The sequence below is a fragment of the Lipotes vexillifer genome, unplaced genomic scaffold (assembly GCF_000442215.2).
Source record: "Lipotes vexillifer unplaced genomic scaffold, Lipotes_vexillifer_v1.1 scaffold178, whole genome shotgun sequence".
In the NCBI taxonomy this organism is placed as follows: Eukaryota; Metazoa; Chordata; class Mammalia; order Artiodactyla; family Lipotidae; genus Lipotes; species Lipotes vexillifer.
The window spans coordinates 981,791-995,782 of record NW_006775603.1 but is presented as its reverse complement, the minus strand read 5'-3'; the positions used below and the strand labels follow the sequence as shown (position 1 = coordinate 995,782).

The 13,992-nt window shown below is 37.2% G+C and overlaps 1 protein-coding gene across 1 annotated transcript in view; it reads right to left on the bottom strand.

Annotated features, from left to right (window-relative positions):
• The window catches only part of MMRN1 (multimerin 1), a 67,725-nt gene that overhangs the window by 22,633 nt on the left and 31,100 nt on the right, over window positions 1-13,992 (bottom strand). Inside the window, exons 4-5 of the mRNA XM_007450016.1 lie at window positions 6,243-6,344; window positions 4,726-4,899 (exon numbers count right to left, since the gene is read on the bottom strand). Coding sequence (XP_007450078.1) covers window positions 4,726-4,899; window positions 6,243-6,344 — 276 coding nt within the window. The remainder of the gene's footprint in view (window positions 1-4,725; window positions 4,900-6,242; window positions 6,345-13,992) is intronic.

The window sequence follows — 13,992 nt, the reverse complement described above, 5'->3', positions numbered from 1 at the left end:
GGGGAGTAAGGAAACATTTCCTTTTTGTTTTTATTTGGCTGGAGTTTCTCATATTTGAAAACACTGAGTTGGCCTTGTGGAGGGTGTTTCTAGGTAGAGGTGAGAATGGGAAGGCAAGCTCTCAGACACCAGGTTGGAGTCTTGTTGTTAGCTAACTGGGCAGAGGTGGAGATGCAGTGTCATCTGTGGCTCAGGAACTCTTCCAAAGGCTACTTTCCCCTCACCCAGCCTCTTAGGTAGCTTCTCCCCCATAGTGGGGGAGATTCTGGACGGCAGAGTCCTCCAAAGAATCTTCACTGGCTGCGTGCATCTTTGGCTCTACTGTGATCTAAAGGGAGGGACCACTTTCTGTTACCCAGCCTCTGACTTACACATATGCATTTTTTTCTCTCTGGCGCTCAGATGGCCTCAGCCCCAGACACTATATCCCCCCTGCAGTTCGCACTTTAATTGATGGTAGTTCAGTTGTGATACTGTTTTATGGGGGTTTTGGTTGATTTACCTGCCCTCTTAACTTTTTAATTAAGTGGAATCCGAGGTGTATATGAGGTTTGGGGCTGTAGAGAACAGTACCAGGGGCAGCTACTCTAGCCCAATCTCCCCTGCTAGCTTCCTCCAACTCTGATTCTTACTTCACCTATGCTCTGGCCAGCCTAACTCTTGGGTGTAGGTTTATCTTTCCTGAGGAATTAACGGAGCCACTGGAGAGCAGTCTCAGGATAGCACAGGCCATTGTAGGGGAGTGAAGAGAACTCAGCAAGAGGGAGGAATTTTCTGTGCTTTCCCAGGGTTCCCGTTCGATTTGATCCACCCATTACCATGTCTTTTCTACTTCCCTGTAAATAGGTATGATCTTTATTCCCACTGTACAGTCTGTTCTGCCCCCCACCTCCCATCAGGCCCTATTTTCTCCTTTGTTAGTATCTTCGGTTTGGGCCCTCCATGCTTACCCCCCAAACCCATCCCCCATGCAACCAGTGGTTTAATCCACATACCACTAGGGGGGTAGTACCACAGAGGCCTACTTGTGGCCCCCTAGTATCATAACACCTGTTCCTGTGGACAGGGAACGACTGGCACTGAGGGTCCCTCACAACTGTCTCACATCACCAGAGGACGTTGGTCCTTTCTAAATCTCTAGTCTCTCTTCACATCCCTCATCAGGTATTTTAAGATGTCTTTGGGAAGCCATCAAGGCAAGAGAGAACTCTAAATCCCTTCTTGTTCTAGCCCAGGGTTTTGAGGAAATTGGAGGAAATAAGATAGGAGAGGCCATAGTGACCTAGGATTGGAACCTTTCTGCCCTTTTGGCTTGCAGACTGCCTCCTGTCCCAGAGAAGCTGAGAAATCCGTGAAGCTGAGATTCTGAAGGACCCAGCTTAGGTTCTTCCACTTACACCTAAATTCCCTTCCTTTACCAGGGGCAGCCTTAGTTCCCGTGGCCCTGAAACACGTACACATTTTCCCCTCCTTTTCCCGGCATCCACTAGCCCCCCAAAGCAGCCAGTGCATCCTCACGAGTGGAAGAACTACGCCGGCTCCCTTAAGTTTCTTAGAAATGAAGTTCTTTCTCTGTGTAGTTTTCCCCATGGAGCAGAAGCAAAGATGTTTCGTTGCCTTGGGGCTGGGAAACCATTTCTCCAGGCTTCTTCTCCCCTCCCCTGCCCCCTTAGGAGCAGGATTGGCCTTAGCTTCTGGGCCTACCTGCTGCCTTCCTTCTACTTCCTATTAGCTCTTCTGCTTTCCTTTGAGCTCTGTTGGGCTTTAGGGAATCTTAGTTTTTATTTCCCAGCTCTTCATTTTTTTTCTTCTGATCATTCTTTTTTTAAGGGGGGGGGTATCTTTTTTTCTTTTTTGGCTTCTAAGAAAGCATTTGCCTTTTTTCCCCTTTCTTCCTCTCCCAACATAACAATCGTGGTAACAGAATGCAACTGCTGATTTACCGATGTATTTAACGTAAGTAAAAATGGAGAAAAAAAAAACAAACCTTCAATGAAAAACTACATTGGGCACAGGGTAAAAATCACAGCAGTGTCTGAAAAGGAATCAGATTATTAGCTTAAAAGCTCGTTTCAGGAAAACAAGTTTTTCAGATAATATTTCTATAGTTTGTTACTAAAGAAACAACTGTGCAAGAATCTGATTTTGCAGAGATACACCAAAGTGCTTTATGTCAGCGTATGAGTGGGCACATCATTTTAACTCTGTTTGATTCTGTTTCATGTGACTCAAGTGCTTCTGCTTCCTAAACGATTTGATATTGTATTTGGTAACAACAGACATATGTGATTATCAGACACCTGGGCATGTCCCTTCTGTGGTTGTGAATGCATGGCCTATTCATGAGATTCAGATGCTTCCTAAGGTGTTGGGGCATTTGATTCTGAACAGTTTCGCTGGCTACTGGCAGAGGAAGCACCGCTTCTCAACTTGGATGTAGAGTAAGCGAGAGAAGGGGTGGTGGTTTCAGGAAAACACAGTGCCTTGGGGGTGAATTTAGTTTTAGTTTCCTGTATAAACATTCATTAACTGCAAGCCATCTGGTTCTCATAATTGATTGTGCTCAGTACATGATTAACGTGTCCTGTTGAAGAGGGAATTCTGTGGTTGTTGCTGTGAGTGTGTATTTTCTCCCATGTCTGGGTGGGAATTTTTGTTAGTAGGTTCACAAAAAGCTGTTGACAGGCCTAATTCACTCAGGCTATGATAACCAAATTTTGCTAAACAAATTTCATTGCTGTGGTTATAGTCAATTATGTACTGTTCCTATTTGAATTCTTTCTCATGCTCACTTCAGGGAAAATATATTCCTCTCTCATGCTTGCCATGGGTAAGTTTTAGCCATAGGGAGCATGCCAGAAACGTAGGACAGCATCTTTCAGTTGGTTAATAGCACCAATAATTTACATGATTAAAAAAAATCATTGCTCTGTACTGGTAAAGGATATGGAAGTCACCTCTTTATTTCTTTTACCTGTGAACCACATAAAATAGAGAAAAAATAACTTGTGAGTGATAGAAGTGGGGTGTACAGTGAGTATGTTTTATGCATAAAACAAAGTGAAAGGGACCAATAATCCTGAAACTTGGGAACAAACAATAAGCCCAGTGAATTGAGATGCGCCTAGTAACCAAAATACTTGTCTAGAATATCTGTGCGCTACCTGAAACCTCTGCCGAATTAACTCCCCCTGATCCATTATCGGTTGAGATGGTTTTTCTGTGCAGACACCTTCCCTGAAGTCTAAGACTGGATTTATTGAAACTATCAAGGGGTCCCACTGTATTGTACATAACACTACCATGGCAATTTCTCACTATATATTCAGCATAAATCTCTCTGGTAGGCAGAAAAATGCTGCCCCACCTAAGATGTTCACACCCTAATGCCCTTAACCTGTGAATATGTTACCTTCCATGGCACAAGGGCCTGGACATATGTGATTAAGGGACATCACCCACTTTTGACTAAACTGAGTAGATTGTATACAGACCTAGCTTTACATAAGATTTATGTGAATAATACTATAGAACATAGTAGAAGAACAGCAGTTAGTTCACGTACAATTCACTAAAGTAATAGGCAACAATTAGTTCCCCAAGGGTAAAAACCTTAGGATAATACCTGCTTTCTCCTTTGCTACCTGAAATGTAGCCAAATGCAGGTTAGGAAACAGATTGACAACTGATAAAAAGTGCTTTGAGTAAACTTACCCATATATTATGTGGGGAGCTATAGCTCGTTGAATTAAAGTAAGCCAACTCTCTGTAGTGTCTCTTAAAGCCTCAACTATAAAAAAGCCAAGTTTGTTAGCCCAGTGGAGTGGTGCTTTTTCCATACAGAAGCATGGAAGGTTCAAGCTGCAGCTCTGAACCAGCCTTGTTTTATACTGATTGAGAACCTTGAAATGAGATGATCCCGGATTATCCAGATGGGTCCAATGTAATCATCTGAGTCCTTAAAGAGGAAGGAGAAGAGAGAAGAGTGGGCCTGAGGGCCGCCATGAGGGCTCAAGGCCACAGGCCAAGAAATGCAGCGGCCTCCAGAAGCTGGGAAAAAGCCAGCTTACAGTCATCAAGAAAATGGAATCTCAGTCCTACAACCGCAAGCAAATGAATTCTGACAACTCACATTAGCAGGAAATGGATCATCCTGTAGATCCTCCAGAAAGGAACACAGCCTGCTATTTTTACGAGCACAAAATTCAGGCAAAACTGACTCACATTTCTATGAATAACAACCCGATGTGTTTTAGAATATATTTTATTGATTATATTCCATGAGCGAGATACTTTCTGGGATAATAATGCACTTTAGATTTATCCTCAATATCTTCATCAACATTAAGATAACCATGGATCTAGATGTCCCTGATAATCATCCCTTAACCTCACCTTTATCTTGAGCTGCGAACCACAATTGAAGCAGATTAAGTACGGCTCATTTTAACTATAAAGGAATACAAGTTAGACTGTAACTAGGTACATAATGTCAATCAGTCAGATGAAATTTTCAGACAAAAAGTTGACTATATTAGTACAAAATATTTAGATGCTTCAAGTTATTTCAGAAATTGAGGGAATTAAAAGTATCTTATTCAAAAAAAAAATCTTAGACTTCTCTATCACCCAGTCTAAAGCAAAGATCCCAAAATGATGTGAGAAAAGATAAATGAGTCATTTGCTGTTTGTCTCAACTGAATGAATAATTTATTTTACTTTTACCTTTTAGAAAAGATTGAAATTCCCTGCCTTTATCTTCATTGACTTTCCCTTCCAGTGAGGAGTACGTGTTCTTTATATCACTCACGGCCAAAGAAATATTGTCCATCTTCTTCTGCAGAAGGGTCAGTTTCGTTGCCTGGTAGTTCATCTGGTCAGTCATTTTTTGTGTCACTGCTGCATACAGAAGAAGAGAAAATGGGAAACGTTTAAAAATACATATTTAAAAACCACTCAAATTTCATGATAGATTGAAAGGTAATACAGATAAGCCATGTTTGCACTTCATATCTGAAAATACAGATTATATGCACTTAGCAAATGGCACCCTGAATTTTATACTAATATTTAGGGGTAGAAATTTGTAAAAAGCATTCTAATATCTTAGATGTCTAAAGTGTTTTTAACTTTGTCCAGAATTTTCAGTCTCTCTTTTGCTAACCTGAAAGAGTTGTTGTTAAACTTTCAATAGATGAGGAAATTGAGGGTCAGAAAACTGAAATACCTTTGCTTGAGGTTACAGAGCTAATGCTTTGTCTTCTGCTTTCAAATCCAATGCTCCAGCATTAAATAGATGTAACCATAGATATACACACACACATACGTATATATACTACATGTATATATGTAGTTTGTATCTGTATTCTGAGAATTTTATTCTTTACTGAGGTATTCTTTAGAGAGAGAAAGAGATTCAGAATTTGGTTAGAATCACTTTATAAAGCAATGATACTTTCCATGCCATTACACATGCGTTTCAATAATTCAAGGAGGATTTTATGGTATCTTGTGAAAATACTGAATTTCAATCCCTTAAAAAAATTTGAGTACAGATCCTAAGCTATATTCACCTGCATTCTTAAAGAGATCCCCTTAAATCAGATTTCTCAATTTGAGTGCCTTATTGTGTATGACTAGATATATGCCAAACATAGTGAGATGTTTTTAGCAGTAACCAACTTTATGTTTCTAAGAGATGAGGTTAAGTCTAAAAGGAATGGTAAAATATTTATGATTAGAAAGATAAGAAAATATGTAACATGCCAACTTTAGATCAACATGAGGTCCTTGTGGATTCTGAGCCACATTCTTTGACCTACTCGGTGAGCAATACCCCTCAGTGATCTTTTATCAACCAAGGGAAGGGAGCCTTCTTAGCTCCCTTAAAATGATCCAGTCCGCCCATCCATGTCAAGGTTCTTCCATGATTGTACTCTTTGCAGGACAAAAGTTTGATTTAATTTTGGAAACCTGTGATTTCCTTACAACCTAGTATGACAGCATTTTTATTCTCCTTCTGTGTCTGCACACAGAGCTCCAATAATTACACATGTTCCCTTCAGGCTGGGAACCTGCAGCTCACCCACAGTTTCTCCCAACATGCAAATAGAAAAGGATCGAGCGATATGTTAATGTCACCATCAAACGTTTGACAGCCAAGTGATGTCTTGTTTGGAAGTCATCGTAAATAGTGTTGACAGTGATTGGGTTTAGGGATGACAGTAATTACAGTCTGTGACCTGGGTCACCACAGTCTTGCTGCTGCTGCTCTGGCGTCCCTCTGCCACCTGCGGCGTGACTCTCAGCCTGCTTGCTGTGTATCAGCTGCTGCTGTTCCTGGGCTAGATGGAAGCAAAAAGAGAAGAGAGAGAGTTAAGCACTGGGACTGCCTCATTTTTTTCCAGTCCTGAGCAGCAGTATGGCTGCTGTGCATTTTCCCGTGTACTGAAGCTTGATGGTCAGCGATGACTGCAGAATAAGAGGCTCCACCTCTATCCGCAGGGTGATGTGCTCCCACATTGGTGTTGGAAGTGCAAGACTCTAGTTCTGTTTGGAAAAAGTAAAATTATTAAGGTTTCCTTTTAGGTGAAAATGGGTGGTAGTTTGGGGAAGCCGTGTAAACCCGGGTACGTAAACTGTCGGCATGATTGAGAGGAACCTTAAAATCAGCTGTGTTAAAAGCTAGAGCAGCTTTCTAAGTGGACTGTCACAAAGATGGCTTGTTTAACAATGCAGTTTCCAACTGGTGGCCACTTGGAAGTAAGGGAGAGCCACAGGTTCTTTACTAAAAGAATACCTGTGTAATAGTGACACTTAAATGGGTTGTTCCCAGATTTTTAAGAAATGCATAGGCTCAAAACATAAGGACTGCATGTAAAAGTAAAACATTATAGGGCATGTCTCGAGGGGATCAATCTGCAAAATCAGTGAAATTTCAGAAAAACAGAAATTCTTATAAAGTAAATTTACTCTATTAAAGAATTGCTTCTCATTTCCCATGAATCAAGTAATATTTTAAATGGCAGTATAATTTTTCATTGGGGAAAACAATTTAGAGGGAAGATTTATTAAACATATTGAACACATCAAGTGATGTATGTCTGTAATTTGCAGGCTTCTAATGAACAAATTTATTCATGGAAGTCTGCATATCAGACATGAGAAAACAAGCGTTTGGTGTCTGTGCTTCGTCCCGTGTGAAATTATGTACCAATGAAACTGCACCTCTGGCACATGTTAATTATGCTCCCTAAGGCATATGTGGCTGGGACAATAATACTAAAGCATCTCTACTCCATAGAAAATATATTTGCCACTAATTTGAGTTAGTCTCTATCGTTAGATTGAATTTTGCATTGCTTTCTTCAGGGCATTGAGCTAAATTAATGAATCTCCATTCATGTCCAAGGTTTTTGCTTTGATTTTGTTTCTTCTTTTTCTCCACTGCATAATAGATGGTCCTGCATAACTGTTGATTTATTTGGTGGAAGAAAACAATCTGTAGCTTGGGGAAAAGTGTATGTATTTGAGGGCTGCCGTAGGTGGTGAAAGGTATTAAATTTCTGCTAGATCCTAGTAATAAAGTTCTTATAGCCCCAATTCAAATGAATTCATACAAATATATCTGCTAAATAATTGTATGGTTTTTAAAATCAAGGTTCCTTCTTAGATGATGTAATAAAGCATTCTCCTGGCAGCTAAAATCTATCTACCCAGGAGGGTTACCAGAGAGTAAAGCAGTGATTCTCAAACCAGGCTTTCTGAATCAGCAGTGTCAGCATCACCCGGGAACTTTTAAAAATACAACTTCTGGGCCCCATCCCAGACCTGCTGATTGAAGAAACTCTGGAGTGAGGCAGCAATGTGTGGTTTAACAAGCTCTCCAGCTGATTCCAATGCACACTAAAGTTTGAGAACCACTGGAGTAGAGCATCAAGATACATCTTCCTTAGCAACTTCCCACCTCGCTACCTTCCCTGTTTCTCTTAGCAGTGGAAGGGTGTTCCGGATACAGACTTGTCAGTATTACAGCAAAAGGAACAGGTGGGTTTAACAGAATGAACAAAATGGTCTTTTCATTTTTTTACTGCTTACCTTTCTGAGCTAGATCACCGGAAAACAAAAAGGGCTGATGTGTTGAAATGCATACCACGACTTGGTAGGCAGAAGACTTTGTTAGGAAGCAGTGTGTAATTATGGTAAAAACAAAGACCATATTGTTTTGTGACATACAAACAAGGTTGCTCTTCAAATTTCTTTTTCTATCATTGACTTTTAATACATATTATGTTTTTGCTTTGTTTTTTTTACGTTTCTTTAGAATAGTGATTTTTCATCATGGGTGGAAATCAGAAGCATCTGTTAACTTTGAAACACTAAGTGTTTATGTTCTCTCCGTCCCCCTCCCACCCATCTGAAGATTATGATTCAGTAACTCTGTTCTGGGGAATTGAGCATGTGTGTACAGAGTTTTTTAAACTCTGCAGGTGATTTTGATGTATGACCCTAGTTAAAAAACACTAATTTAGAACAAATTTCAAAATTTTCTAATTCTAATAAGTAAATTCAATGGTGTAAGGCAGAACATACCAGATGTTTAAGTTAAAAATTGCAATCCAGAAATTGATCTTCAGAGATTTTTCAACAGCCGTAAGTGCTTGTTGATAACAAGAGCATATGTTAAAGACTTGATTTATTAAAACTCTAGTGAATAAAAACCTTTAGTCTCCTACCATTCCATAGAGAAGTGAGCCTTTACAAGGAGCAAGTGAAGCGGGGTGGATGTGCAGATTGATTGTCACAGTTCGCGACTCCCTAGTATAGATGATATTATTCTCTCTGTTGTTAGGACACAAGATCCCTGAAGTGGGACTCCTGAGCATGGATGCATGTGAAGTGTCTGAGCCACCTCCCCAGCGATCAAACCTAGAGTCCACTTACAATTGTAGAATGTCTCAGAAATAAAAGGGCCTTTCCACTCAAAGCCTAGGCTATAGCTCCTGACTCCCACCTGGTAACATTCCACATACCCCAACTCTAAAACTGTATTTAGTCAGCATGCACCGGTGTGACCTAGCAATTATTAAAATACTGAAATACAGCCATACCTATTGGCAAATATATAAAGTGTAATAACTGATACAATTAATTATAAAAATCAAGATATTAACTTATTCCAAGTTAATTGTGGATGCACGATAAAGATAAAAGATATATCTTGTAGGTTACATGATAAATGTATGGAATTCCTATTATAATAACATCCAAGAACCGTTTTTCAGAACTAGCAGTTTTTTGGGCCCGTTTCATGCACTACATAGATTTTATGAAACATTCTATGTTTTGGCAGAATCATTAGTTTATCATTATGTGTGATTTATGTAGTAGTTAGAATTTCCAAATTGTTTGGTACTTACTTTAGTTTACTTGCTAGTACTAATTGTCCTCAGCACATAATTTTTGCTAAATATTATTAAAGAATTTATAATCAATTATTGAAAACACTGGAAGAGACAAAAGTTTAAATTTTCAAAGTATTTCTTTTAGATATCATGAGTTGGAATTTTTTGAATCTGAGAAAAAAACAGAAATGTTTTCAATAATGAACCTAGTCCTGGATTATCTAATATACAGTGCAGAAATCAGTTAGTCTGGGACATCTTTTGATATATAAAATATCAAAGTCAAAAATATCAAATCAATATCAAAAATCAATTCAATCTAAAATGTAATTAGTATTTTTGAAATAAAATCAGCTTGATTTTCAATAAAAATTAGTGGACTATTTTTACTTAATATATAAATGTTGATTTCAAATAATGATATGAATTTGTATCATTTAAAATAATAATTGGGCTTCCCTGGTGGCGTAGTGGTTAAGAATCCTCCTGCCAATGCAGGGGACACGGGTTCGAGCCCTGGTCCGGGAAGATCCCATATGCTGCAGAGCAACTAAGCCCGTGAACTACAACTACTGAGCCTGAGCTCTAAGGCCCACGAGCCACAACTACTGAAGCCCACATGCCCTAGAGCCCGTGTTCCAAACAAGAGAAGCCAACGCGACGAGAAGCCCGCGCCCGCAACAAAGAGTAGCCCCCGCGTGCTGCAACTGGAGAAAGCCTGTGCGCAGCAACGAAGACCCAACACAGCCAAAAATAAATTAATTAATTAATTAATACAAAAAAAGTAAACCCTCAATACTGATCTAAATAAAATTACAATACAAGCCTATATGAAAAAAGTAAAATAAAAATTACTAGACTTATTTGTCCTCAGAATGACATTCAATTTCTGTTAAAATTCATTTGTGATCAAGAGAAAAATATTAAAGAACTTTATGAAATTAGTCTCATGAAATAAGCTTTTGTAATAATAAAAATTTTCAAGTTAAGCAAAGCTTTTGAAATAAAAAACTTCAAAAACACTTTATCAAGTATGTTAATAAAAATCAATAAAATAAGAATATTTAGAAAAAATTAGAACTTTTAACATTATCATATAATTGAAATAGTAGATCATTTCAGAAAAGAAAAATATTATGGAAGTTACCTGACAAAATAATTCTGATATAAGAATATCATTTCAAATCAGTTTTACGTTTAGCATTTGGAAAACAAGTTTTTTACAAAAAGAAAAAAGAGAATTGGTTTTCAGAAATGACAGTCTAATAGAAATGTCAATCCTTTTTTAACTTTATAAGGGAAAAAAATATTCCCCTTTTTAAACTGGAGATAACTTGAAAACTGATAAAAGATATTTTACGTATGAAAAATGTTTATACATACTATTTGACACAAAAATTAATAAGGGATAAACTACATGAGAAAACATAGATTTTCCAATATATGAAAATGAAATTTTTATGACAAAACTCAAAAGTATAATAAATGTTTAAGTTCCTTGATTTATGATGCCCTAAATTTGACCAAATGATGTTTGCAAAGCTCTATGAATTAATTAAATAGGACATTCCTACAAGAATTTTTATGATTTAGTTAATAATAAATATACTGAATATTTAAAAATGCACATACTATTTAAGGACTGAAAAAAAAAGGAATGCAATCACTGTTACCTCAGTAGTGGCCAGTAGATAATTCAGCAGAATGGCAATATCATTGATGTTAAAAGAAATTATAAACATACTGAGATTTCCTGTCACCTAATGGCTCTAAATCTGATGGAGAAATCTCCAAAGGAGATGGAGGCAGTTACCTATATTAAATAATCTCTCTGACATCATTTAGCTGGTGTCATCCATGTCAAAAGAAAGAGCACACCAATAATTTGTAGAAATTAAACTGTTTAGAAATTATTTGAATGATAAACGATGAGTGATTTGTGTTATGGCTTATATTACTTGGTATGTAGTTTATAATATAGATAACATATGCATTAATTTAAGAAAATAAAAAGTAATGCATTCTTAATTTTTGATTTTTATATTAATGTATATATTAATTGATACTGAGTCCGTTGTCAAGTGTTTGAATATGACCCCTGCCCCTTCTTACCCCATCCTCATAATCAAGAGGCAGATTGGTTGAGGCGCTCGAGATCCTGACCAAGGTGGGGCAAAACCTCAATAAAAATCACAACAGCATTTTACATAGGGTTTATTTCCAGGGGCTCAAAATCCTTTGCTAAAGCTTTATTATAAATCATAAGGCATTATTTTATATTGCATTATCATATTCTAATGAAATTGGGTCTCTTCATCTCCTTACAAAGTATTACATATTGCGTAGTTCATGTAGAGATTATTACATTGCATTTCATTGAATATTCTCCATTTGAAAAGTACTGGCAAAGCAGGGGAATCACGCGCACGCACGCACATACACTCACACTCACACAAGAGGAAGTAGGGGGTATTTTATGTGTGCTCCATTCCTATTTGAGGGGGCGTAATTCATCAAGTCGTAGTTCTCGCTTTGCCACTCAGCCCAGGCAAGATCCTGAATGTGCAAGAAGTGAAAACAAACCTAGTTTAGAGGGAAAGGGTCAAGAACAGAAAGGAAAGAATTCAAGAGTAATTTTCTATTGACCTTAGGGTCAAAAGAATTTCAAATAAGTTTTATTCATGCAATCTGGAAAAATCCTATTGCATTGCAAATGAGAGAATAGAAAGTGACATACTACAGAAAATCAGCAAATTAGAAATAAAAACTAAAAAGATAAGAAAAACATTTTAAATCAGTGACAAGTAGGAGAAGAGAAATTAAATGAAGAAAGCTTTCAGGAAGAAAAAAAGAAATAAATTGAAAGGAATAAAGATTAACACATAGAAGTATTGAGTGGAAGTCTTCAGTTTTCTTGCATACTCATTTTTGGTGATTCACTCCTCAGTATGTGGAAACATAATATCTATGAAATAAAAATGAAAATTTCTCCATATTTTTGTAAAGTCTTAAAGAGACTGATTTGAAAGAAAATGTAATTGGAAAAATCCTTTCAATATTGAATTACAAAAACTAATGTGATTGTGTGTGTGTGTGTGTGTGTGTGCGTAAAACTTTCCATTTGCTCTTAGCTATAGTTATTTTTAAATTAATTGTTTTAGGAGGAAATAGGTGAGGAAATTATACTACTAATTGTAAAAGAAACAACTATTAAGCATCACACAAAGATTTTTGAGATCCAATTGTCATATGAGCCTCTTTTCTCTGGAATTCACTGGATGGGGTCTGTGAAAACCTGAAATACCTGTTTAGAAAATTCAATAGTTTGTTATCTTTTCTTAGCTCTGTTTGTTGACTGGAGTTCAATACTTGCATTCATCCCAATTTATTTCTCAGTATTTAGCTGGTGGAGAAGCACTGATAGGATCTCTGACAGCGGAGTCAGTTACTCTCCTGTGATAAAATTCCTGGTTGATCGATGCTCTTTTATTTTTTCATTTAGCAATCTTTCTGTCTTCCCCACGTATTCTCTACCACAGGACTGCCACGATTCTAGGTTTTCCAGGCAATGTATCTTATCTTGCACTTAAGCACAGACCTTTGCTTTGTTCCACAGGGCCCAAATTTCTGTCTCTTTTTTTTGATCCTTTCTAAGATATTGGAGCTGAGACAGAAGGGCATTTATTTAAGTCAAATAATTTCCGGAGATCCTTATGTACTTCTCTTTTTTTAAAAAATTCAATATATTTTAAAAATTGGATTTCTTTTTTCTCTTCTCCCAATACAATTACTCTTTTTTTCCTTGCACTAGAAACTCTGATGTTGGTGGATCAAGGACTTAGAGAAGCAAGGTCAGCAAATGTCAAGAGCAACCGTTTTCTTATTAGGTGCTTTATCTTTCTTTCTTTTTCCTAATTAGACAGGTATTTGTGAGTTTTTGTTTGTTTGTTTCCTTCCAGGCCTTTGAGGCATATCGTGGAAGTCATTATTGGCAACTCAGTAAGGAGGAAGCTTGCTCTCTCTGCCTTAGAAACAGAAACTTTCCTGTGTGGCTTGACAAGACCGGTTTCCAGCTGATTCTTTGATATCAACTGAATGCTTGCATGGCGATGTTCAGTACATATGTAAAGATTTACCGAGATTTAGTAGTTAAACAGTAGAATGCAGTTTTATGCAACAAAGGTCCCTGGTGTTTTTTGACTAAATGTATCATAATTTTATTGAGCAAAGATGCTTACAGGAGGTAATGTTCTTTTTCAAAGAGGAAAGCATTAATCACCTCCGAGGAGAACCAGATATGCAAAAATATAAGAAGTACAGGGTTTTTTCTGTTTTAAATATTATAACTTTTATGGCATAGTAATTGGAGTAATATTTAAAATAATCTTACTAGAGAAGCCCCATATTTAAAATGTTAGTTACAATAGCTCTTACATAATTTATTAAATTAGTGCACACTTGTGAAATGAAATATTTTTATATATTCATAACATATGGCAGGGTTAGTTTATTCCAGTTACTGCATAATTGCATTTTTTAACATTTATAATAACTGTGATAGATTTTATAAAGCACAATTTTATAAAAT